General features: G+C 44.5%; 2 protein-coding genes across 3 annotated transcripts in view; one reads left to right on the top strand and one right to left on the bottom strand.

Annotated features, from left to right (window-relative positions):
• The window catches only part of REEP1 (receptor accessory protein 1), a 106,500-nt gene extending 88,679 nt beyond the window's left edge, over nucleotides 1-17,821 (top strand). For both annotated transcript variants that reach the window (XM_073342861.2, XM_073342863.2), the window contains one exon: nucleotides 13,979-17,821. In XM_073342861.2, the coding sequence (XP_073198962.1) occupies nucleotides 13,979-13,989 (11 nt within the window). In that variant the 3' untranslated portion in view covers nucleotides 13,990-17,821. The remainder of the gene's footprint in view (nucleotides 1-13,978) is intronic.
• Nucleotides 1-23,716, bottom strand: part of MRPL35 (mitochondrial ribosomal protein L35) — a 31,698-nt gene extending 7,982 nt beyond the window's left edge. The window contains exons 1-4 of the mRNA XM_073342864.2: nucleotides 23,639-23,716; nucleotides 20,492-20,678; nucleotides 19,333-19,477; nucleotides 18,960-19,093 (exon numbers count right to left, since the gene is read on the bottom strand). Of these exons, the coding sequence (XP_073198965.1) occupies nucleotides 18,960-19,093; nucleotides 19,333-19,477; nucleotides 20,492-20,678; nucleotides 23,639-23,672 (500 nt within the window). The 5' untranslated portion in view covers nucleotides 23,673-23,716. The remainder of the gene's footprint in view (nucleotides 1-18,959; nucleotides 19,094-19,332; nucleotides 19,478-20,491; nucleotides 20,679-23,638) is intronic.
• Nucleotides 23,717-24,627: the final 911 nt, after the last annotated feature.

Genomic DNA, 24,627 nt, shown 5'->3' with positions numbered 1-24,627 from the left:
TAACCAATCATGTGCTAGTATGTTACAAATATGCCCAAATCCTTATTTTTAGCATGTTACAAATTACACCTGAGATTACTGAAATGGAAAGAATTTTTAAAATCTAATTGACTTTTCACATGTATGCTGTTTGTTTGCATTTTTGAGTTAGGACAATTAAATAGCTTAGTCAGTTTTACTTTTGTTCCTAGTCAGTTTCACTTATAGGTTCTCTGGCACTTGCAGAATACAGGGAAATATTGATTTGTTTCAAAAACTATTTCCAGTGGAACTTAAAACCACAGAAAATGTCTACTGGTTGCAGGGTTGTTGGGTTTTTTTCTTTTGTTTGTTTTAAAGCCTCTTGTTACAAACCCTAACTTTTGGGCCACATTTGAAAGGGATGCTATACAGGAACACAAACGTGAGTACATTACCTCGGAATTACAACTCATGAGTTTCTCTAGGCTTTTAAAATATTTTAATCCTTACCCTGCTTAATTCAGGGAACGGGAGGTTATGTACATAGAAAGTCAATATGTACGTCTGCTGCCCAAGCATGTTAACAAGAGAGAGTTAAAACATGCATTTCAGTTTAATAAACTACAGTTTAACCACTGGTGTTACAGGCAGCGATGATGAAGCTCTGCAGAAGATTTCTGAGCTCTGCAACAATGTTCCATTTTTCTACAAATGTTTTCCCTAAAAGTTTGTTCTTTTTTTTTCTCTATGTGACTATTGTGGGACTCTGATGTAAGTGTTACAGCTTTGCATGACTTTTCATCTGAGCTATTTAGAATAGACTAGCTTTCTCCTTGCACTTAACGCCTTAATCATTTGTGGGATGTGTTTTCATTAACTGATGACTCCGTTGATGATGTGACTAGACTTGTTTGCCTGATTAATATTGAGCCTGACTTATGTTTTGAAAAGATGACCCTCCTGACACCCTTTGTTATTATGATTGCTGTACAGTGTGTGGGGGTGGCTGTACTTAGCTTCTTGGTTTGGCAAAGAAACAGTTGCTGTGAGACACGTAATTTGTCCAGTTACCTTCTGGAAATGAATACCTTTAGAATCTAATGAATGAAAAGGGATTGAGCTCCAATGCTTTCATTAACTCATTAACTAATATGGAAGAAGTAAGATGAGTGACCCACAGCAAAGAAGATGAGATTTTGCTTTTGTGTGACCTTGTCTTGCATTATAGTAATATGATCTCTAACATGTGACCGATACAATATGTGACTCTGAACTATCCTATTCTCCTAGGGGAATTTAATCAGTAAGGCGATCATGTCATTGGGCAAAATGAGTCCTTTGCTCATCCACCAATCACATATGGGACCAGGTTCTGATCTCTGCTATACTGGTGTAAATCCATTGAGATTACTCTGGATTTTCACAAGTGTAGAGGAGAACAGAGTCCTGTCCATAATGCAGCAATTGCTGAGCAAGTGCTCTGCTACGAAAGCTCCTTTGGTGCTGCACAATGGGTTTAGTCCTTTCTCAAGGAGGATTTACCAGCCTACATCAAATCATAGGCATTAGAGATGACCACGACCTATTAGGTCATGTTCTCCATCTCCTTGTCAGTAAGTACAGAATTGTTCTCTGCTAGCTTAGGCCCGGACTCAGCAAAATACTTAAGCATGTACGTAAGTGCTTTTTACAATCGGGGTTTTAGGCCCAAATCCTCAAAGATATTTGGGTGCCTAACTCCCACTGATTTCAGTAGGAGTTAGGTACCTTAATACCTTTGAGGACCCGGGTCTAAGTGCTTTGCTTGGTCTAATTTTAAATGTCTGAAGCATCGAGCCTCAGTGTGCTGCTGAATGTTGTTTCCGTCTGAGCGAATTAAAGCCCTCAGACTTGGCTTGGTGATCATCGCAGCCTGAGGGGAGACACCCCTGTATATGATGGGCTTATAATTATTGGAATCATGGCAGCAGTCTCAGCTCTGGGAGCTGAGCCATAGAATTCATCCAGGTGCATGTGGAATGCTCCAGTCTCTCTCACGTGCCATGCGATGCTGCTTCCCAGAGCAATTCCTGTGCGTCTGCTTGGAGATGCGCAGGAGTAAGTGCGACAGGCCAAGACCCCATCCACACCCATGTAGTTCAGGCTGACCTGTGTCCCTAAGCATGTCTCAGAGCAGATGTGCTGGAATCAGTGAGGGAGGTGGAGGGATTTGGCTGGCCACTGTTGCTCAGATACAGCCACCTGCTGACCGGTCTGGGAAACACTTACAGTGGCCAGACTATAGGCTGTTCCTCCAGTCTCTACAGAAATGCTCTGTGCTAGAGCAGCTGGTAGGGGAATGGTGCTGATGATCTAAAATCCTGCACCAAAGCTTCAGATCATAATAAAACATTTTAGGAAGCACGAAAAGGTCACCCAGCCACACGTGCCCTCCCTTTCAAAGGGCATGTCAGTCCCAGTGTATTTCTATATCCTTCAATCCACTCCTTCTCCTGAAACAAATCGAGCTATCTCTGGGACTCGTCAATATGCTCTTTGCCTCAGTATCTTTTCCCAGTTGCTTATTGCACATGTTGTTTATTGGTCAGGCTAGTGCCCTTAGCATGAAGTACAAAGTTCCCTGTTTATTCTTAGTTTCTCCTGCAGCAAAACCTGGTTTAGAGAATTTACCTCCATCGCCATTATCCATTTCTCTTCTCCACCGTCATGGCCACAGAAACCATCCCTACAGCTGACACTAATTGACACTCTTGTTGGCAGCCCTTCTTCAGTAACAGCCCTGCTGTGGAACTAGTGTATGCTGTGCCGTGTTGAACCACAACTGCAGAATACTGCTCTCCCCGTCTGTGTTCGGAGGCGACGCCCTGTACACGGATCTCCTCCCTGCTGCACTGCAGAGGGTGTGGGATCAGTCACCTCCATGGCACCTCCTATCCCTCCACTCTGGATTCCATGGAAGGTACTTCCTGGGTCCAAAACCCACAGAGTAGGGCGGTTTAGACAGTCATTGTCCCCCCTCCCCTCCCTCCTGGAGTCCAGGTTGCTAGCAGAACACAAGTGGCTAAAGTCTGGCAGGTTTTTGGTGGCTTCTATGAAGTGAGTTGGAGGGTCTCAGTCCAATTCCTGGGGGACAAGTGCCCATCTAGCAAAATCACCATCATCAACAGAGTTAATTGGCTGTCGGCAAAGAGAGGTAAAGGACTAAAACAGCTGGAGACTGAACCCTCAGGCTTCTAGAGAGGTGCCTGCAGGGCAGGGTAAAGGCACCACGCTGGTGGAGCACTGCAGCTGCTACTCATGGAGTATCAGTCCTGGGGACAGGCTGCCCATCTGGCATTTATGTACCAGCACCAAATTCAAAAGAGAGAGAGAAACTAGCAACAATGTGAGCCTAAGAAAGGTGTGATTCTCTCAGAGATTGGCAGGGCTGTTGGTCCCTTCCCTGTGTCTCCTGTTGTCTGGTGAAATGCTGGCTTTAGGGATAAGGGGTTGAGTGCATTTGATCATGTAAAGTTTGCATGTTTCCTCGGGCGGCGGGTGAAACTTCCCTGAGGAGCAGCTAGCCCCCTGCTCTGCCTCTTTTGGCCACCGTCCCACCTCTGAGGCCACGCACCCGCTCGCTGCTCTCAGCTCGCTGCTCTCAGCCTCTCCGTGGCCCCGGCCAGGGTGGGATGGGAGGGGGCAGAGAACTCAGTCAGGACCAGGGGAGCGGCGCTGAGAGCTCGGCCCTGCCTGGGGTCAAGCTCTCAGCCTCGGCTGGGACCGCAGCGGAGCTCTCGGCCCGAGCTGGAGCTCTGAGCCCAGAGCCCTTTCCTCGTTCCGCCTGCGGCCCCATCCATGGCCCCACCACATTCTGCCGCTTCCCCCACAGCCTCACCCCCATTCCGCCTCTGCTCCACCTCTTCCCTCCAAGCCCTGCCCCCTGCTTGGTCCATCCCCCACTCCCCCTGTGGCCCCAAGACCGGAGCTCTGTGGCCCTGCTGCATCCCTGGCCAGAGTCAAGCTCTCAGCCTCAGCTAGGACCATGGCAGAGCTCTCGGTCCTAACTGGAGCTCTAAGCCTGGAGACCCTCCCCTGTTTGGCCTCTTCCACCCGCAGCCCCGCCCAGGACCCCACCCCATTCTGTCCCTTCCCCTGCGGTCCTGTCTCTGTTCCACCCCCACTCCGCCTCTTTCCCCTCAGACACCCTGCCCCCCGCTTGCTTCTGCCCCCCTCCCTACCACTGAGGCCCTGAGACTGGCCGCGGCAGGGAGCAAGAGCTCCTCCAGCCCTGCGGGTGTGGCAGGAGGAGATCTTCCTGGGGGCCTCAAATCTGCCACTGCCTGCCCACTGGCAGCGCGAGGTCTGGGGAGCTTTAGCATTCCCCAGCCTCTATTACGTGCCACCCAAGATGTTTCTGTGCATTTTTGGTTTTAGTTGCATGTGGTTCTGTAGCCTGTTTACTGATTCTGCTGGATAGTCTAGGTAATTCCTCAACAACACCGCTTGTTGACTCCCTGTCCAAGGGAATGTCATTGTCCATGTTTGGCAGCACATGGCTTGAGTTGCATTATTTTACTGGTTTAACCATTGTTGTGTTTCTCTAAAAATAGTGCAGCTGGGGTACAAGACAAAAGATTATAATTTCTTTGGGAGTGGGTAGAAACTGGGCTTGCTCACAATGGGGAAATATTTTAACCGGTTCTAAAACTGGTTCAGTTAAACTGATTCTAAAAATGACTAGCGCCATAATATAGACCCAGTTATAGGTGGTTTAAGGCAGCCTGACCCTTTTTTACTGAACAGGAAACAATCAATCAGACTGCTTTAAACTGCCTCAAACTCACCATACACTGTCGTTCTTAGACCAGTTTTAAACTGTTTTAAAACCAGTTAGAATGCTTCCACAGTATAGACAGGGCTTAAGGACCAAATCTTATAATTTCTTTGAAGTTAATGGGAATTTTGCTCAAGTAAGGCCTGCAGGATATTGTCCTCATGTGCTAGGATGTTATATAATAAAAAATTGAAAATTAGTTTCCCAAAGCATGGCCAACCTTCTGTGATGACCCCGCAGCTACAGGAGTTGCCTGTTTTCAGAGGCTTCCCTATGGCAAGGCTACAAACAAGTTCAGTAACATTTGGGTTCCTCCTAATGCAAGGTTTGTTTAAGGCCCAAGCAGTTTAGGAGGAAGCATGGTCTTATGGCTAAAACAGACAATGGGGTGACAGGAGACATGAATTCTATCCCTAGTTGACTCACTGTGTGACCTGGGGCAAGTCCATCCCTTCCCCTCCCTATACTTCAGTTTCCCTAGCTATAAAGTGAGAATATCCCCCTCTGAGAGGCTTTATTAATGTTTGTGTAACACTGACAGACCCCAGTCATCAGGATCGAACCTGGGACTTCTGGAGCTAAATGCATGAGCCTCTACTCCATGAGCTAAAAGCCATATGCTCCTTAGCTAAGGCTATAGAGCAAACTCATTAATCTCTCTCTAAGTGGTCTCAGCTGCCACTAGATGGGACAGAACACCACACCCAAAAGGTGTGTGGGTTACATGTGCACAGGACTTTCAGATGGGAGATGCTATATATAGGTGGGCAAAATGTTATTTCTGTCTAGTTTGTAGTAGTCTAGCTCCCTACAGTCCTTACATTTCTGTTAAAGGAAGGCAGTGCTTTAGAGATAGGTCAGCCATTATTCCACTGAACCTGTCTCCATCCGGAAGACTACACTTCGAGTTCTTCAGTAGTGATTTTGAAAACTATGTCACCATATAGGAAATAGCTCATTGGCTGATACTGTGGAATCATAGATATTTAATATCGCTACAGTCTTCCATATTGCTACTGGAGTGACTGAGATAGTTTGAACCATTACTGTACAGTAATGTGTTTTTTGTTCTAATAAGGGCACCCACTTGAAGTGCTTCTCTTCAGAGATTCTGCGTCTCGCAGTGAACTTAAAACACAACTGTAAACAGAGCCCGCATATAAACTGTGTTTTTGAGCAATTATGGTGGCTAAGTGATTAATACCAGTGTGGCATCTTGCATGCTCTCTTAACAACATGAAGTAAAACTGAGCTCTTCCTCAAAATATCATTTTCCAGGTGTCAGAAAAAAATGCTGTACAATGAAAATGAAATGTACCCAGACTTATTTATAATGTGATTGACAGAATACTTTCCCACACTTTTTTTTAGAACTGTCATCATCTGTAAAACCTGAAATCAGCATTGTCCCTGGCCTCTCTGTTTTAACATTTTTCGACACTGCTTGACATTGCTGGGAAAACAGATGTTTACTGCACTTACTGAAAACCACTAGAGGCCATAGTCCAACCTAGCTATTGAGATGACAGATAAATTGATACAAGCAGCAGGATCTAGTGGTTTTAGGATACTATGGCCTAGTATGTGTAGAGGCAGCCTGGTCTAGTGGACTAAGATCATGACATTCAGGAGCTATTAGTTTATTTCAACAGGCAATGGACAGGGCCATAGGCTCTGAGCTATAAAAAAAACCCACCTTCACAAGGGGAGTAGCTCCCAGCTCCCAGCGCTGGTACACTATCTATACTGGCATGTTACAGCGCTGAAACTTGCAGCGCTCAGGGGTGTGTTTTTTCACACCCCTGAGCGAGAAAGTTGCAGGGCTGTAAAGTGCCAGTGTAGACAAGCCCTTACTCTCACCATCTGTATAATAAGGGGAGTGTTAGAGCTGAGTGAATAATGGATTTTTGGTTTGGGGTTTGATTCAAACTGGATCAATTTTTTTTTCAATTTTTTTTTTGTCTAATTGCAGAACCTGAAAACTTTTTGTTTCTAATTGGCTGAAACAATTTTTGTTTTTTATTTTGTTTCAGGTTGACCATAACGTTGACTCCAAATGCGGGGGTTGAGGGTGTTCGAGTTTTTGTTAAAATTCAGCCATTTGGGGTGTTTTTCACCTTTAAAAAAAAATTGGCTAAATTAGAAATGGAAATGCTGTTTTTGCATTGAAAAGTCAAAATGAAACACTTTGAAATAGTCCCAAATTCAACAAATAGTTCTGGGCTGTGAAAAATGCATTTTCCTAAGGGGAAAAAAGGTGTCACTCAGCTGTAATAGTAATACTTATGACAGGTTTCAGATGAGCAGCCCTGTTAGTCTGTATCCGCAAAAAGAACAGGAGGACTTGTGGCACCTTAGAGACTAACCAATTTATTTGAGCATAAGCTTTCGTGATCTAAGGTGCCACAAGTCCTCCTTTTCTTTTTGAGTAATACTTATGTAACTCATGGCAATTGATTTGTTGAGTACTTTGAAGACTTAAAATGCTACGTATACTTATCAGGAATTTAAGGATCCTCTTATTATCACATTTGTGCACTTATCGCCAGTCTGAGAGGTAGAAATTGCTATTTTTATGCTGTCCTAGATTATTATAAAAAATCTATAGTTTAACTGGACCTTGAGCCAGTGATTGTCAGTAATATTTGTACAAGCAGCAAAAGCTTCCAGGCCCACAACAATTCAGAATGGAAAAGATATAAGCCATCAATTTAACTATAAAAGCACCATAGCAAATTGTCTGCAGAGGGGTAGGAGGTTTAGTTGGAGCTAGGTACCATTTCATTGATTCATACTTTGTACTACCAATTAAAAATATCATCTAATTTAACTGTCTGGATACACTATACCAACTTTGGACCACAATCTGCCAGTACTGTTAATGACTCAAACTGCCTCCATATAATAGCACTTAAAAAGTTCAAAATGCTGCACAGACATTAACTATTAAACAAGCATTTGCAATCTGCACACAGCAGGCCAAATTCAGTTACATCAGTGAGGTCTGATTATAGTCAGAGTGGCTTTGGAAATCTCCCAGCAGCCACTCCTTTCTGGAAGCAGTACCAGGAACTGTGGAGTAGATGTCCTGAGGGAAATGCATCTGAACGGAGTTAGAAGAGCATTAAACATGAGGCAAAACTGTAGCAGTTCAGAACACAAGGCAGCATGTCAGGGATGGGGCATATTGAACCATTACTGCTTATACTAGTGCAGCCATACTAATTCACCCAGGAATGCCTCGGTTCTGTAGTGTGAACACAGCCAAAGTGGCCAATGCAAGAGGAGATCTAAGTAACTCCTCAAGTTCAGTTACAAGTTTGGTTTTTTTTGTTTTGTTTTTTTGCTGAGGTGAAAATGTTCCCTTGGTGTATTTGTTCAGACCAGTATGGTGCCAGAATGGTTTTTCTTGAGTGATTAGCCGTTTCACTGATCTGTGATCCAAATATGATTAAAACCAACTGTTTATGGAATCTACATAACATCAGATGGGCTGTTAAATTAGTCTAAATTGCATTAAAAAAGTCCAACACAGCTAATAAACACACCATAAGCTGGAGCCACTTTGGTTTCTGACACTGCAACCACTGTTACTAGAGTGTGATATATGAACCCCATTTCTATTAATCTCTGGAAGAGGCATGGCTTTGGGGTGAGATTAGTGAAATGAACAGCAGAAGCCAAGTCACCACTGACCTTCCTTATCCTTTGTTTTCACCATGTAGATTTAAAAATGCTGTTGTAAGTGGTTGAGGTAGACATGGATGATGCGTGTGAAAAGCCTCGTGAGGCAAACTGTGAAACAAAAGACTTAGTGTTCTCAGATGATGAAGAGCATGATTTATTGGATCACATGGTCAAGAACAGAAGGCTCAAAAAGAAGGAACAAGCTCTTGAGGTACTTCCATATTGGAAAAGGTGCTGCAACCAGCAAGGTTGCCTGGATTTCCAGAAGGACACCTCTCTTTGGAATGGAAACGCTGTTTGAGGCCAACATTCTACTTTCAGTCTTGCAGGGTGGGTCTGGACTTGAATATTCAGCTCTTCCTATAGGTGTGGAATCTCCCTGTGGGAGTTTAAGTTCCACACCTATAAGAACAAATCAGAGCTGCAAAATTAGGAGCTAACTTTGAATTCTTCCAAAGTTTTGAGGTGTTTGGATGTGAGGTTTTGGAGATACACAAAACTCTCCATTTCACTTTGCATTTACTTAAGGGAAATTTTTATTGTCATATTTTGAGGGGAAGACAGATGGAGAGATGTGCCAAGATCCAAACACCCCAAAACTTTGGGAGAATTCAGAGCCAGATCCATACATATTCAATATGGACCTAATCCAAAGCTCATTGATATTAATAGGTCTTTCCACTGATTTCATTACTTGGATGGGCTTTGAATCAGGCCCTATATTAGCAAGTATGCTTTAATTTGTAACAAAGACAGACAGACATATAAAGGATACAAGTGCATACATTCTGCTTTGCCAGAAAAGGTTTTACCATCACTCATGTTCATAGTAAATACAGCCACAAGGCAGTCAAGTCAAAGGAATAATACTGAAAAGAAATCAGAGATGGCAGAGATGAGGAAGTCTTCCAGATCTTTGCGAAAATGGAGGCAGCTGCTGTCTGCCCAGATATAGGTTCTAAGAAATCAAAGGTGGGAAATCTCTACCAATGGGTAAGTCGGAACAGTTATACTCTTAACTTGGCTCAAAGAGAGAGTATGAAAGGGGATATTGTTGGGGTAAAATTAATACTCGTTGCTCTAAAGTGTCCTTATTTATGGCTCTAATAATACCTGAGATCATTAACAGGGGAGGAATTTTGAAAATCTCAATGGCTTCTCACCAGTTATGCTCCATGTCAACTCCCTGAGTTGCTGTCTGCCGGTCCTAGCCCTGGCCCTGCTGTGCGTGGCGAGGGAGAGAAGAGACCTGGCCTTTTTGAAGTCTCCTTGCCTCTGGATGGTAGCTCCTCAGGCTAGAGTGCTGCCCCCTCTCCGATGCTACTATGAAGGGAAAGAGAGAGGGTGGCTGCTCACGGACAAAACTGTGAAGTGGGCCACCAGCACAGAGCCCTGCCCTCCTCTCCCTACCAAACGAGCATCCCAGAACTATGCAGCAATGATTTTTCTCTTGTCAGGGTGGCTCTGCTGCCCCAGTAGCAGCGCTCTCCAAAGCTGCTGCAGGATCTACTCCTCTGATGCGCTATCTATTCTGTGGATGGCTCCTATTCCAGACATGGTGGCTATGTCTCTGGCAGCTCCACACACGGTGCAGGATCCATGAAGGCCACAGGATTTATACCCAGGATCACCTTCTGCAGTTGTTCCAGTGGGAGCCTCTCCGAGTTCTTCCCTTCTGGCTGGAGGCCTCAGTTCTGATATTTCTATCTTGTATTTATTTTCCATTAGGTCCGTAGTGCTCTTCAGGAATTCAGAGATGAAGAGATCGCTGAGCATGGGCTTGTGGCACAGGCATGGGACCTGGGGGACTTGGATCCTAATGCCAGCTCTGCCACAGACATCCTCTGACATTGGGCAAATCATCTGTCTAATCTAATGAACTCATCAGTGTAGTGTCTAAACAAAACCTCTTTGTACGAGTTTCCTCGTTGATACAAATGGGATAATGAGCCCACGCTACCTCACAGAAGGATTGAGAGGCTAAATTAAACAGTGTTCACAAAGTGTGGTATGACCTTTGGTCAGAAGGTGCTATAGCAATATAAACAATTTATAATAAAAAGATAACGTAATGGGTCCCACTGGATATTAGGGTTATGCTGCAGAGGCCTCAGATACTTGTCACTGCCGGAGGCAGGGTAATGGAATGGATGAACAAATAGTTTGATCCAGTGTAATGCACCTCATGGTCTTTTCACATCATTTAGCTGGACCCTCAGGTTTGACCCAGGTCAGCATTGAGGTGGACTGGCAGAATGCTTCTCCTTACAGTGCCTGGTCTCAGCCTCTCACTTTACAGAGCATGGACCTCTGGGCCCTCTTAGAAACCATCCCCAACTCATTTCCCCTGACACCTAAAGCTCAGTTAAATCCAAGTCTGAGGTTTAGGGAGGAGGGTAACAGCTAGTGCTGGAACTGATTGTAGTTTTTTCATGCATTGAAGGAATAAGCCAAATTAAACACGCCTCCTTCCCCCCTCCCCCGTTTGGAAAGTCATAGCTTTTCTCCCAGGAGCTCCTCTGCCTGCATTAAAAGGGTGGCAAATACTTAAAGATGTCTTCCCCTCACCCCTCCTCTGGGTATCTGATGTCTTTAAAACACAAGAGAAGTAGAACAGAGAAGCGGTTGGCATTGGCATTACATGAGAAGCTGGGAGGAGACTTGAGATGTCTCAAAGTACTCCATTTAGGAAGGAACAATCAGTTGCACACGTACAAAATGGGAAATGACTACCTAGAAAGGAGTACTGTAGAAAAGGATCTGGAGGTCAGAGTGAATCACAAGCTAAATATGAGTCAACAGTGTAACCCTGTTTCAAAAAAAGCGAACATCATTCTGGGATGTATTAGCAGGAGTGTTGTAAGCAAAACACACGAAATAATTCTTCCGCTCTACTCCGCGCTGATTGTGCCTCAACTGGAGTACGGTGTCTGGTTCTGGGCACCACATTTTGGAAAAGATGTGGACAAACTGGAGAAAGTCCAGAGAAGAACAACAAAAATGATTAAAGGTCTAGAAAACATGACCAATGAGGGAAGATTGAAAAAATTGGGTTTGTTTAGTCCGGAAAAGAGAAGACTGAGAGGGCACAAGATAACAGTTTTTATAAAAGGTTGTTACAAGGAGTAGGACAAGAAGCAATGGGCTTAAATTGCAGCAAGAGCCATTTCAGTTGGACATTAGGAAAAGCTTCCCAACTGTCAGGGTAGTTAAGCACTGGAATAAATTGACTAGGGAGATTGTGGAATCTCTGTCTTTGGAGATTTTTAAGGGCAGGTTAGACAATCACCTGTCAGGGATGATCTAGATAATACTTAGTCCTGCCCTGAGTGCAGGGGCGTGGACTAGAAGTTGCAATTTTCGTGGGCCCTTCTCGAGGGCCCTTCCAGTCCTACAATTCTTTGATTCTATAATTCTGTGCAGAGACCTTTAAATGCCAGCCATGAGTTAACCCATGAGTCTCTGGTTGTAAAGACTGAAACAGGTAAGATAGCAGAAATGGAGTTGTCTCTGCTGTGCTCTGGAAATACATTCTTGTCCTAGATCAGTTGTGGGTAACTGCAAACTAATGGAAAGACAAGAGGACTTGAATCTCCTGACTATTCCTGAAGTAAAAACGAAGGGTGGGCCCCAGTGGTTGGGGGCTTGCTGGAGACCTGGGTTCAGTTCAAATCTGCTCTACCACAATTATCTCTATGACTTTAGGCAAGTCATATAGGCCCAGATCCCCAAAGATTTCAAATGGAAATTAGTGGAAGTTAGCTGCCTAAGTATCTTTGGGGATCTGGGCCTTAGTCTTTCTGTGCCTCAGTTCCCCATCTGTAAAATGGGGATAATAGCACTGCCCTAGCTGTCGGGTGTTGTGAGGAGCAATGCATTAAAGCTTGTGAGGTGCTCAGATACCATGATGATGGAGGCCATGTAAATACCACAGATAGCTAGATTTGCCAGCCATGCAGCAAACCGCCAGAGGCTCAAGCCTGCAGACCATACTCAGGCCCAACTTCTGTTAATTTCATTGAGAGTTTTTCTGGTGTAAGGATTTCAGGATTGGGGCCCAAGGCAGTTTTGGGGTACTATCTGGTAGAGAATGGGAGTGGGTGGTAGATGCCAGGTTAAGCTGCGTGATGATAACCCACACTACTCAGGCCTGGTGTAAGTGTGCACAATTTACAGTGAAGCCAATGATATCTGTTCCCCCTGAAACCAGGGCAGATTTTGGCCCTATGTGTCGAGCAAATCTAAGTACTTGACAGAATATTGAAAAGTGATTTGTATGTTATATCACTTTATAGTCATTCAGCTACCATGCACTCATTATGAATACTACCATATTATGGGGAATCATAATATGCTGGCCTGCTACTGCATAGGCAGTTTGCTACACAATGTACGTAAATGCATTTTTAAACTGAGCAACACTTTCTACTGCTTTAAGATTCATCTAACTAGTTTCCTGTGTGATTCTCACAACCCATAACTGGGCCATGCTGTAGCTCTGTTGGGTGAACTATGCACCAGTGGTTACCACCACCACATAGTGGTCTGTTTGCTGCTCAGGGTGCTTTCTCTCGCTCAGACTGTTTACCCACCTGGGGAATGGGGCTACCCAGGATTTGAGACTAAAGCGGAGTTAATCTGGCACCTACCACTTAGGCAGCCATGATAGACCTCCTGACAGATTGCCTGTGAGTCGTACAGTGAACCGTCCGCTTGTAGCTCACTTATGATGTCTGAAGGGGTCTATTTTTAATAACTCCACATCAGTAATGTAACTGTAAGGCAGAATTTCAATTATTCTGTTTTGAAATAATTTCAAACAGTGTCCAGGCTTTGTCCAGACAAGGAATCTGGGTTGGCAGCTTGGCCGGAGTTCACAGGCTTCATCCAGTTAGCATAAAATGGAGAAGATTGCAGATGTCCTTGTCTTTTTTTATGAAGAGGCTGCCTGTGAAGGCTACAAGTCACAGCATGCATTGTTCCCTTTTGAGTGGGCCTTAGGTTTTGTGGGGCCCAGACGACTGATTTCTCAGGTGCCCTGGAGCAGCATTTGGGGTGGGGAGTGCCAAAATTGGCGTTCTGGTACTTTTTTGCTCTCCTGATCATAGGGGCATAACTTAGAGCAGTCTCGAGGCTTCTGTAAATTGCAATAGCTTATACCTTCCTAGGGGCTATTACTCCGGTAGGGTTTATTGAAGCACAGTGTGCTCTAGCCATGCCTCCTAAGTCAGGAGTCCAGAAGGGTGATGGTGTTGAGCTGGCTACAGGGCTTTAAGCCACTCAAGGATTCCCTCATATTGGGGAAATTCCCAGCTGCCTATTTAGGGAATCTTTACATGGGGATTTATTAGGGATCCGGTCTTTGTTTCTTCATCTCTAAATGTGGATAATACCTACCTGCCCTCCATGAGGTATCATGAGGATGAGTAAATGAATATCTGTACATCACTTTGAAGATGTAAAACACATTATGTTACTCCTGTTTCAACAAAAACTTCTCTTGATTCCCCACAGGCACCGCCTAGACCTCTTAGACCTCGCTTCAGGAAGAAAAGTACCTCGACCTCTACCACTGAAACCATGTGAGTGCGATGAGCCAATAGCACCAAGATCCACAGAATGTCTCTCTTCTGCCTTAAAGAGCTACTTGCTAATTATGTAGAAAAACAGCAGTGAGATGGATGTGATTTGATGTGCAGCACTGCAGACATGGCCTTTCTCTCTTCCCTTAAGTTACACGTTACTTGCATTTTCCCATAACATGACAACACTCTCACAGGTAGTAACAGTGTCAGAGTCCCCCTGTTTCATTTGCAGAATATACACTCAAGCTAACCCTGTCAGGCTGTACATTTGCAATTATTAGTTGTGTCTGCATAGTTTTAGCTTGTGAATGCTAACAAACAAAAAAATACTCAATAGCTCTCAATGATACTTTGACTAATGTATCTGTTTATGGCTTTATCCTTAACAAAGTGGACTTGCAGGAGCCATAGATTTTTCTCCCTACCCTTCCTCCATCTTATAACAAGACTGACTGACGTGAGATATTTTGAATTCTTTCGACTGTACAGAATGTCTAAGACTTATTAGCAAAAGTTGAGCTGCAGCTCCATTTCTTTTTCTGCAAGTAAATTATGTGAACTCGTCATTGTGCTGAAAATGTAGAGACAACTTAGAGATGATGAGAAAGAGAGATGTACAAGAGAATGAACTGATTTCACAAAATAAAGTAGGAGAGTCTTAATTTTGATACTCCTGAGCCAGAAGAAGTGATATATTTTGTAAAAATGAAAGAATTAATCTTATAACTTTTGATCAACATTTTACTGGCAGTTCTACAATATATGTAAGCCATGTTTGTAATAACTGCTACAATGTTAACCAGAATCACATTAGCCATTGAGTTCATAGGGCAAAATTCACCGTCCTCATCTGCATGTAGAAGCTCACTTCAGGTGTTTTGCTTTTCTGGTGCAGATGTGGGAATTACACTCCCACAGCCAGAGAAGGGCATTGGAATTGAGCTCTTCCATGTGGCTTGGAGAGAATTTTGCCAGTATGTGGATTCTGGTTTAAACCATGAGACTCTGTAGTTTGGCTGGTGCATTGGTATCCATATATAAATGCTAAATACAAAAGAAGAGGAAGAAGTTGTAGGATATGTGTATTTGTGCTTAAAGTTGGTGTCTTCTGTAAATGTAAAAGCATGTGAAATTCATAAATGAGTTAATTATGTGGCCCTTTGTGTTTGCTCTTGGCACTATCCCATAGACTAGAAAAACTTTTAGAATGTGACGTATGATTGCCATTGATAACTGATCAATAAACAGACTTGATTATGAATAATATTGTTAACCTAGTTCAGGTACAGAAGTGGCCCAGCATGCCAATAACTGGTTAGAGTGCACCAGACTCAGAGATAAGCATATCCGATGTGGCCTTTGTTAAATATTATCTGACGGATAGGCTTCTACATCTCAGCCTTCTTACTAACTCATCTTGAGGTAATTCTGAAGCTTCCTTAAATGGTTTGGAAAGTAAAAATTACTGCTGTCCCCTCCCCACAAACATTTGTAGCAGTTTGGTTAGTAAGAGGAAAGGGCAAACAGACATTTCTTGCGATTGCCACAATACTTGGACCTGTTATTGGAAAATCTGATTTCCCTTATAAGCACTGAGTATATTGTGTTTTGTGAAGACTATATGCTAAAAAAAAAATGCGTTCTAGATCGCAGTTGAAAAATATTCCGTCATTAGAACACACTCAGCAAAAGCTTTGAGTAGCCAAGCTTATGTATTTAAGTTAAGCAGCTTTAGAGTCAATTTGATTTTTCAGCAAAAGTTTTTTTAAAAAAATCGCAACGTTGCCTGAAGTGTTCGCTGAAATTTATTTTCAGTGCTACGCAATAGGGTGCCATAAGACAAAACAAAAGCTGACAAGTTTGCACTCAAATTATGCCAAAAATAAAAATATACAGCTGCATAACGTTTGATGAATTCTACTCAGTGTATTAACATTCATCCTCACTAAAGTTATTTAAATGTCTGACCTGCTGTTTTACTGTAAACTTGACTGTTTCGATTTTCTTAAATGCTGAGGTGAAACTGTTGACAAGGGAGTTGCCTTATCTCTCGAAGACATTCACTGTATAACTGAAAAAAAACAAACCCCCCTTTTCATATCGCTGGCAACAATGTGTTATCAACTGAGCTGTGTATTTGTGTATAGACTGACAAGAAATGTGAATGCCTAAACATGTATGCTTAGTGGTATAGTGTTCTGTACACAGGCTAGAACAATCACTTGCTTTGAATTCAGTATATTACAGACACAGGTTGTTTACAAATGCTTCCTCTAAAGGTCTGTCATTTTAACATTCAAATACAGCGGTATGTTCTTTGGTCCTGACTCTTCTCTCAGGCACTGTCTCCCCTTGGGAATAACTTCAGTTCAACCATTGTTGTTGCTACACATGGGCTGACCCCTAGCAGTAGACAGAGGCAAACCTGGGTTTGCATCAATTGAACTAATCAGAATATCACATGCTAACTGGCCCTTTAAGGGGAATGGGGCTCCAGCCCCTCCTCTGACTAATCAGTTGCCACCCAGCTGAAGCAGTAAGATCAAGGAGCAGGTAGCCTGAAGATAACCTGGTTCTCATCAATAACAAGAGCTCAGGTTGGGGGCAAGGCCCCCTCCAGCATCAGTCCTCAGCTCTGAGGAAAAAACCCAGGGTATACGACTCTCAGGTGGTTGTAAGCCTGAATGGAGTAGTTAGGCCCCTGCAAAAGACCCCAGGTCAAGCAATGATATGTTGAATGTGTTATTTTGAAGAAATAAAACTAAAGCCTTGAAGAGAAGGGGACAGAAATCCTGTGATTAGAGAATGTTCTTTGGTGCCTGGGCCAGTGAATTAGCCTGCATGTTTACACAGGATTTACCTTAATTATGAATGGGGTAAACTTTGAGCAACTCACTGCAAACCCTTATGCCTCCTTGTCTAAATGTAACTATCAGCACCAGTGTAGCTACATCATTGAAGCAGGGCTATTTTCAATTACAGCCAAGGTGCCACTTAGCCTAGTGTCAATTGGGAGTAATTGCCAAGGGAATTATACAAGTGTAAACCTGGTATAAGGAAGAGGAGAACCAGGCCTTCTGTTTCTAACAACAAGGGGAGAAATTACCTCGTGATTAAAAAATGAGGAAAGGCTTACTAGAGGGATGTGATGCTCCCTGGCATCATGTAAACAGCCTGCTGCCTTTGACTGTGCTCTGTGAAATATCCATGTTCTCATGTAGTAATATCTATATATTTGTGACAGAATGCTTATTAATCAGTCTTCTTTTGCTGTTTATTTGTTTCGGGTACCTGTTTTGCACCTAGCCCGTATTTAAAATTGTAAAGAACACTATGCGTACTCTTAAGATTCACACTTATACAAACATATTTAAGGATCATAACTGTGCACTTAAAAGAGGTTTCTTTCCCATGATCAGTGTAAAAGATCTCTGATAGGACAGTACATTTAATGCCTCATAAGGATGGACATTACAACAGTATTCCAAAGGTTGGCGTTTTGCTGGTTTTGTTATGCTTGATATACATCCTGAATAAAGTCTTAATCTTTTCTTTAAAAGAAAAAAAACCCACAAAGAAGAAAGCATCTTCAGTCTGTTCAATGTATCTGGCAGGCCAGAATACTTGTTACTTTTATTACTGCATTATTTAGTTGTCTTAATTCTTGCTAACTGTATATAGATGTATTCACTAAATGCTGCATGTCCTTCAGAACTCCTTTCTGTATTACCAGTTGGTAAAAAATACAGCTACTAAACCTGTTACCAGTGAATTCATTGGACTACCACAGCTTTATTATGAAGTAAGCCTTGTCTTGTCAAACAAGTGATAATGGAACTGATTGACAGAGGCTACAGTAAAGAGAATGGAACAGTTTGAAGCTACTGTTGTCACACTGTCTACAGGCTACCAAGTTTTAAAGAATGCAAGGGATTGGGCCTTAGTAAAAGCAGAAGCAAACATATCATCCTGACCTAGAGTGTAAAACTAAAATCACATACATTGTTTCATATAAAAGGGCCATGAGTGTACCAAAATGTGTAGTGTAAAGTGGAGCCAGAATTTAAAAGAGAATTAACAAGCAGGCAATTATTCACAATTAATAAGAAAGCAATGAAAATTAGAAACTTTCAGAGTGGTTGTAAGGGAAGTTCTCTAATTTTAGCTAATTTAACATTTGCTTTAATCACTTTAGTTATCCACTGACCAACATTTGGAACACACTAATTTTCAGCGTTTTCCAGTGGAGAAGCTACGTCAGTCCTACTCAGTAGGAAACTGGGCAGCGTTATTAAAATGGTAGCCCCATTCAGTTAATGCAGACACTGAGACAGCAACTGTCTTTTTGTTCTGTTTGTACAGTGCCTCGCCCAATGGAGTCCCGGTCCATGACTGGGGCTCCTAGGTGCTTTGGTAATACCCATTCTATATTACTTGTATTTTTCAAACTGCTTTAAACATTCCCATTCTAATATTAATTCTTAAAATTTAGCTTAGATGTTCAACTACATACCCTATTGCAAGAATCTCACCACGAGAAGTTCAGAATATTTAGCTGAATCAAAATTTCTCAACTTTTCCCCTTGCCCCTCCTCCACTTTAAGTGAAATACAATAACCAAGTATGACTGAATACTCCAGTCACAGTCCAGAATTAGTTTATTTTGGATGTTTGTACCAATAATTCAAATCAGACTGTATATTTGCATGTTACATGTAAATGTGGAAAAATGACAGACTATAGTTATTTGTCTTTGGAAATACATAAAAAGATCCCAGCCTACATACAATGACATGTATTGGGCAGTAAGAGGAAAAACAGAAGCGTGAACTGAGACACAGAAGAGAGAGGTTTCCTAGAGTCGAAGGTTTGTGCGATCATGATACTTCTGGAAGGGATCATCAACGTACCAGTTTCTTCTCTTCCAGAAAGAAGTGGTCATTTTATCAAGGAGTTTACTTTGAGTTTTATTGCAAAACACTTGTTCCCTCAAGCGTCTTTTCTGGCGAATAGACTTTTTCCATAATTTTTTCTTGTAACCAGCCTGTCAGAAGCAAAGAATTCTACATCACTTTACCATAGATGGATGTATAGCAACAATAATAACCCATACCTCAACAATCCCCATGCCCTGAGCAAGTCAGCTTTCAACTCTCACCCTGGATTTTCTTTGTTTTTTTTAATCTTCCCTCCCAATCACTACTGATCCCTAGAGGAAGGAAGGCAGCTGGTCACTCTTTTAAACAAGGGTAGATCTCATATTTAATAAAATGAAAGCCTTACTTTTTTCCTTAACCAAAGGCCGCAGTGCAGTCGGAGAAATCTATAGACCACAGATTTTACAGATTTCCTCTTTCCTTTTCGAATGCTATAATATGTGAGAGTCCTCGCTGGCTGCTGAAGGACATGTGGCAGTAAGGCTGTTACACTGAAATAAAGAACAGAAAAGATGAAGTATGTAATTTAACAAGAACTAAGTGGTCTTTCCCCAGAACGCAGCACCTGACTGACTCCACCTGGAAAACCCAGAGTGACTTTACACCAACTTGCCTCAGAAAATTTAAAAGCAAAATGATCTAACATTTCAGTAGGCCCTTTGGCTGAGTATTGACATATACATATCTATTACATTGCAGTGCAAATGTCTGGCTGAGTGAATTTCAAATATTATTTAAATTATTGTAGCACCTAGGACCCTTAGTTATGGACTAGGGCCCCACTGTGCTAGGCAATGTATAGACAGTTTTCTTTGGTTCATAACTTTTAAAAATGGAGTTGAGAACTCAGGATAGTGTAACACAAGAGCTAGTTCAGGTGAAAAGTTAAAATTACATGTTTTAACATTAGAGATCTGGGGCTTTCATTATTTTAATTAATAAAACAAACACCAGTTATATAACAAGGTTTCTTATTGCGATGAGCTGAGGTACATGTTTGAGGCACATTCCATCTCGCATCTTCATTAAAGGGTCTTGACATGATACAGGCGGGAGAAGGAGTTTTAAAAACTGATCCCGCTTGCAAGAGTGAAAAGTAGCAGCAGAACTTCCCATGCCAAATTGGGGAAAGATGCTACTTTTCAAAAGTGTTGATGAGAATATGGAATTTGGATAGAAAACAGGTTTAACCCTAACACTCTCCTTATAAGCTTGTGTACACAGGTATTTTTCTTTGTTTCCCATCATTGCTCTAGCACTGGTTCAGCCTGCTCTGAGCAGAGTTAGGTCGGGGACAAACATACCTGTGGTGGTCGACATTGCATTCCAACCACTGATGCCACTGGTTGAGCTGAACTGTACGCTGGGCTAGTGCAATGGTGGGAAATACGAAAGAAAGTTCGAGTGCTGACTCTAGTGTGTATTACATTCTGCAAATTTTACAGCAGGCTCTTTGTTTTCTAATAGGTTTTATGTAACATTCACCCTTTAAAAACACACCACACCTGTTAAAGATGGAGAGAGGACACCCACATGACCGATCACTAGCAGACAACAGAGCTTTCGTAGCAGAGGAAGCTAATGGGGCCTGCACCCGGTTGAAACATCGTATGGAGAGTCCAGAAATAAGACGGATGTTGCAGGAGCTGTTGTAGGCCAAAGGGACCAGAAAATTCAGAGGTCTTAAAATCCCTGTGGCGAAAGAATAGATAATACCAGAAAAAGTTAATGAAAAGTGAGCAGTGGGTTGAAACCGCCCGACACCTGAACCCATGTTTTGTGTTGCAGTAAACATTAATACCACTTAATTACAAATCTGCTAGATTCCCTGTTTAGACACTTTGCACATAGCAGACAGTGGGATTGGCAAGGGTAATCATCAAAATCTCTCTGGCTGAAAATGTAGAGCTAGATATTCCTCAGACACTAACATGTAGGTTCAATATCACCAATGACTTTCATTCTAGCACCAAATTCAGAATCTTCAGCTTCTGGGTGTGAAAGTTTTTGAAGATCTGCCACCTAGCGGTCAATGAAAATCAAGGAAAGTTTTATAATGATGGTTGACTGACCAAGACCTTGTTGGAAATATTTTGCTGCTCTCATGTACATTATCTTAAGACAGCCTTTCAATAAGTATTTTCAGACTAATGATATCTAGAAATAAGTCTTCTTTTATAAATTGTAAAAGATTGACATTAATGTTGATGTTTTGCTCATTTATGAGCTGAAACTAAATCTTGCAGAGAGAAAACGAAAAAGTCATTTCCCCATATACAGAGCGCTTCTGACGAACAACTTTAAACATGACACTTTCCTTTCAGTGGTTAGTACACAGATCACCCTGTTTCCCCTTCAATGTTTTAGAAATCATTTAGCTAGGCTTCTGGCAAGACAGACGAGCATTTCAGAGCATTGCACACCATCCATGGTTACAGGGAATCACAGCACCAACAAGCTGCAGTTTGTCTAAACCAAGAACAGCCAAAGCGTGGCTAACAGGGAAAACACACTCATGGCCATAGCAACAGTCACTTTCAATATGGAAATGCACCCCGCATAAATGAGATTCTAACATGCAGTTCTCCATCCGGACCCAAGAACTTTCGGGCTGGAGGACTGTGTTATGTACAGCCCTCATATCCAATTTGAAGATGAGGTCACCTACATCATGTTCCATCAGTTGCCTGTGGATGAGTGAACTTTTTAAAAGCTATTTATGAGACTCACTAAACAGGGTGAGGACAAGCCAAAAGGTTGGGCTTGTCACATGCGTGACCCTGGAGTATGGTGCATGGAGACATATCCCAGCATGCAATGCTTCATTTTGATTTAAGGAGGTGCAGCAATAAAAATACCAAATCCCACCATGCACTGCTTCATCTTGCACAGGATGCTCCATCCCAGTTTGAGTGATACAGCTGTAGTGCATGCTGGGATTTGTCATCTCTGCAAACCACACAGGCCCCCATACCAACGAGGGCTGCCGCAATTAGATTGGATATTAGGAAAAACTTTTTCACTAGGAGGGTGGTGAAACACTGGAATGTGTTACCTAGGGAGGTGGTAGAATCTCCTTCCGTAGAAGTTTTTAAGGTCAGGCTTGACAAAGCCCTGGCTGGGATGATTTAATTGGGAATTGGTCCTGCTTTGAGCAGGGGGTTGGACTAGATGACCTCCTGAAGTCCCTTCCAACCCTGAAATTCTATGATTCTATGAATCCGCTTCCAGTTACACCCTTCCATCTCTAATACATGGTCAGTGTGGGTAGGGGTGGCAACTTTCTACTCACACAAAACCGAACACCCTTGCCCCGCCCCTTCTCCAAGACCCTGCCCATGCCTTGCCCCTTCTCCGAGGTCACACCCCTACTCACTCCATCTCCCCCCCCCATTGCTTGCTCTCCTCCCGCACCCTCACTCATTTTAACTGGGCTGCCTCAGGAGGCTGGGGTGTGGGAGGGGGTGAGGGCTTCAGCTGGGGGTGCAGGCTCTAGGGTGGGACCAGAAATGAGCAGTTCAGAGTGCAGGAGGGGGCTGAGACAGTGGGTTAGAATGCGAGAAGGGGTGATGGCTCGGGCTGGGGCTCCAATGTGGGGCCGGGGATGACAGATTTGGGGTGCAGAAAGGGGTTCTGGGCCAGGGGGTTTGGAGTGTGGGAGGGGACTCTGGTTGGGGGTGAGGGTACAGGAGGGGGATGAGGGCTCTGGTTGGGGATGTAGGAGGGTGCTCTGGGCTGGGATCGAGAGGTTCAAAGGGCAGGAGGGGGATCCGGGCTTGGGCAGAGGGTTGGGGTGCAGATGGGGGGGTGTGAGAGATGGGGGTGCAGGCTCTGGGGTGGGGCTGGGGATGAGTGGTTTGGGGCGTAGGAGGGTACTCTGGGTTGGGATCAAGGGGTTCAGAGAGCAGGGGATCAGGGCTGGGACAGAGGCCTGGGAGGAGGTCCGGGGTGCAGGCTCCAGGCAGCACTTACTTCAAGCAGCTCCTGGAAGCAGCAGCATGTCCTCCCTCCAGCTCCTACACAGAGGCCTGGTCAGGCAGCTCTGCGCCGCTCCCTCCACAGGTGTTACCCCTGCAGCTCCCACTGGCTGGGAACCACGGCCAATGGGAGCTGTAGGGGCAGTGCTTGGGGTGGGGACAGCATGCGGAGCCCCCGGGTTGCCCCCTACACCTAGCAGCCAGGGGGGAACATGCTGGCTGCTTCCCGGGAGCCTGCCAGCCCCACTGTGCAGCGCCAACAACCAGACGGTCAGCGGCCTGGTCAGCAGTGCTGACGGGAGCTGCCATGGTCCCGTTTTTGACTGGGTGCTCCAGGTGAAAACCAGACACCTGCTCACCCGAAGCGTGCCCCCCCCCCCATCTGGGTGCAGCTGGGGCAGAGCCTCAGCCCGAGGCTCCCAGTCCCAAATCCCATGTCCCCTAGAGGCAGCGAACTGGAGTAGCTGATTGTTAACCAAGGGCAGGAGGGTTCCGGTTGGTGCTGCCCCCGACAGAACCACTGGCCGGGCTGCTGAAAGGGGGCAAGGAATTGATGGCCACCGTGATCCAGGAGCTGCCCCCACGGGCCAGGATCCCCCCCGCTCACCTCCCCTACCCTGCATCCTCGCCACGGGCAAGGAGCCGACCCCCGCCGCTAGAGTCTCTCACACTGACCCGACAGCCTCCGCGTAACGACAGCTGCCGCCATCTTGCCAGCCGCGCGCAGACTGCCTACGGCGGGCAGCGAGGAACATACCGCGCGGGGGGCGGAGACTAGAACGCGGAGCCCGGGGGGCAGGATACTGCGCGGGGCCGGAATGTGCTGCTGACGGTGGTGTACTGAGCATGCTCAGTTCATCTGCTGAAGCCACTGCCCTTCACCCTGCCCGTATACCCGTAGGATTCTGCGGACTGCGCTTGACAGGGGTTAAAAAGTGGCCAAGGGGCGAATCGGAGGAGGGGGCTGCCCAGGGTCGGCGCAGGGGGCAGAAACTGACTGGTCGGGGGGTCAAGCAGCTGGAGGCAGGATTAGGAGAGGGGCTAAAGGGCAACATCAGGGCTGGGGCGGGGGGGGAGGAGCAGGAGTTAAGCTCGCGGTGAGGCGCTGGCAGAGGGCAAAACCCAGCAGGGGCACAGGGGGTAACAGTTTCCACGGCATGCATCCGATGAAGTGAGCTGTAGCTCACGAAAGCTCATGCTCAAATAAATTGGTTAGTCTCTAAGGTGCCACAAGTCCTCCTTTTCTTTTTGCAAAGACAGACTAACACGGCTGTTACTCTGAAACAAGTTACCCCCGTGGGACTGAGACATCAGCGTTTGCCAAAATGGTGGGGGGCAAAGGGGGCTTTTTTTATTTCCCCTCTCACAGACAGCAGCTCTCAGCATCGGCTTCCCAGGCCTGGGTTCTTAAAGGCACAGGCATCCCAATGCCTCGTCAACGCATCTCCTCTCTGTCTGATCTAACCCAGTGGGTCTCAAAGCGGTCCCCCGCTTGTGCAGGGAAAGCCCCCGGCGGGCCAGGCCGGTTTGTTTGCCTGCCGCGTCCGCAGCTTGGGCCGATCCCGGCTCCCACACTGACCTGCAAATGACCCTTCAATCCAGGGGTATTGAATGGGTCACACTTTATGTAATTGTCTCAAGGCTGTATAATTTTTTTGAAACAA

The sequence above is a fragment of the Lepidochelys kempii genome, chromosome 4 (assembly GCF_965140285.1).
Source record: "Lepidochelys kempii isolate rLepKem1 chromosome 4, rLepKem1.hap1, whole genome shotgun sequence".
NCBI lineage: Eukaryota > Metazoa > Chordata > Testudines > Cheloniidae > Lepidochelys > Lepidochelys kempii.
This window is presented reverse-complemented; position numbering and strand designations above follow the sequence as displayed.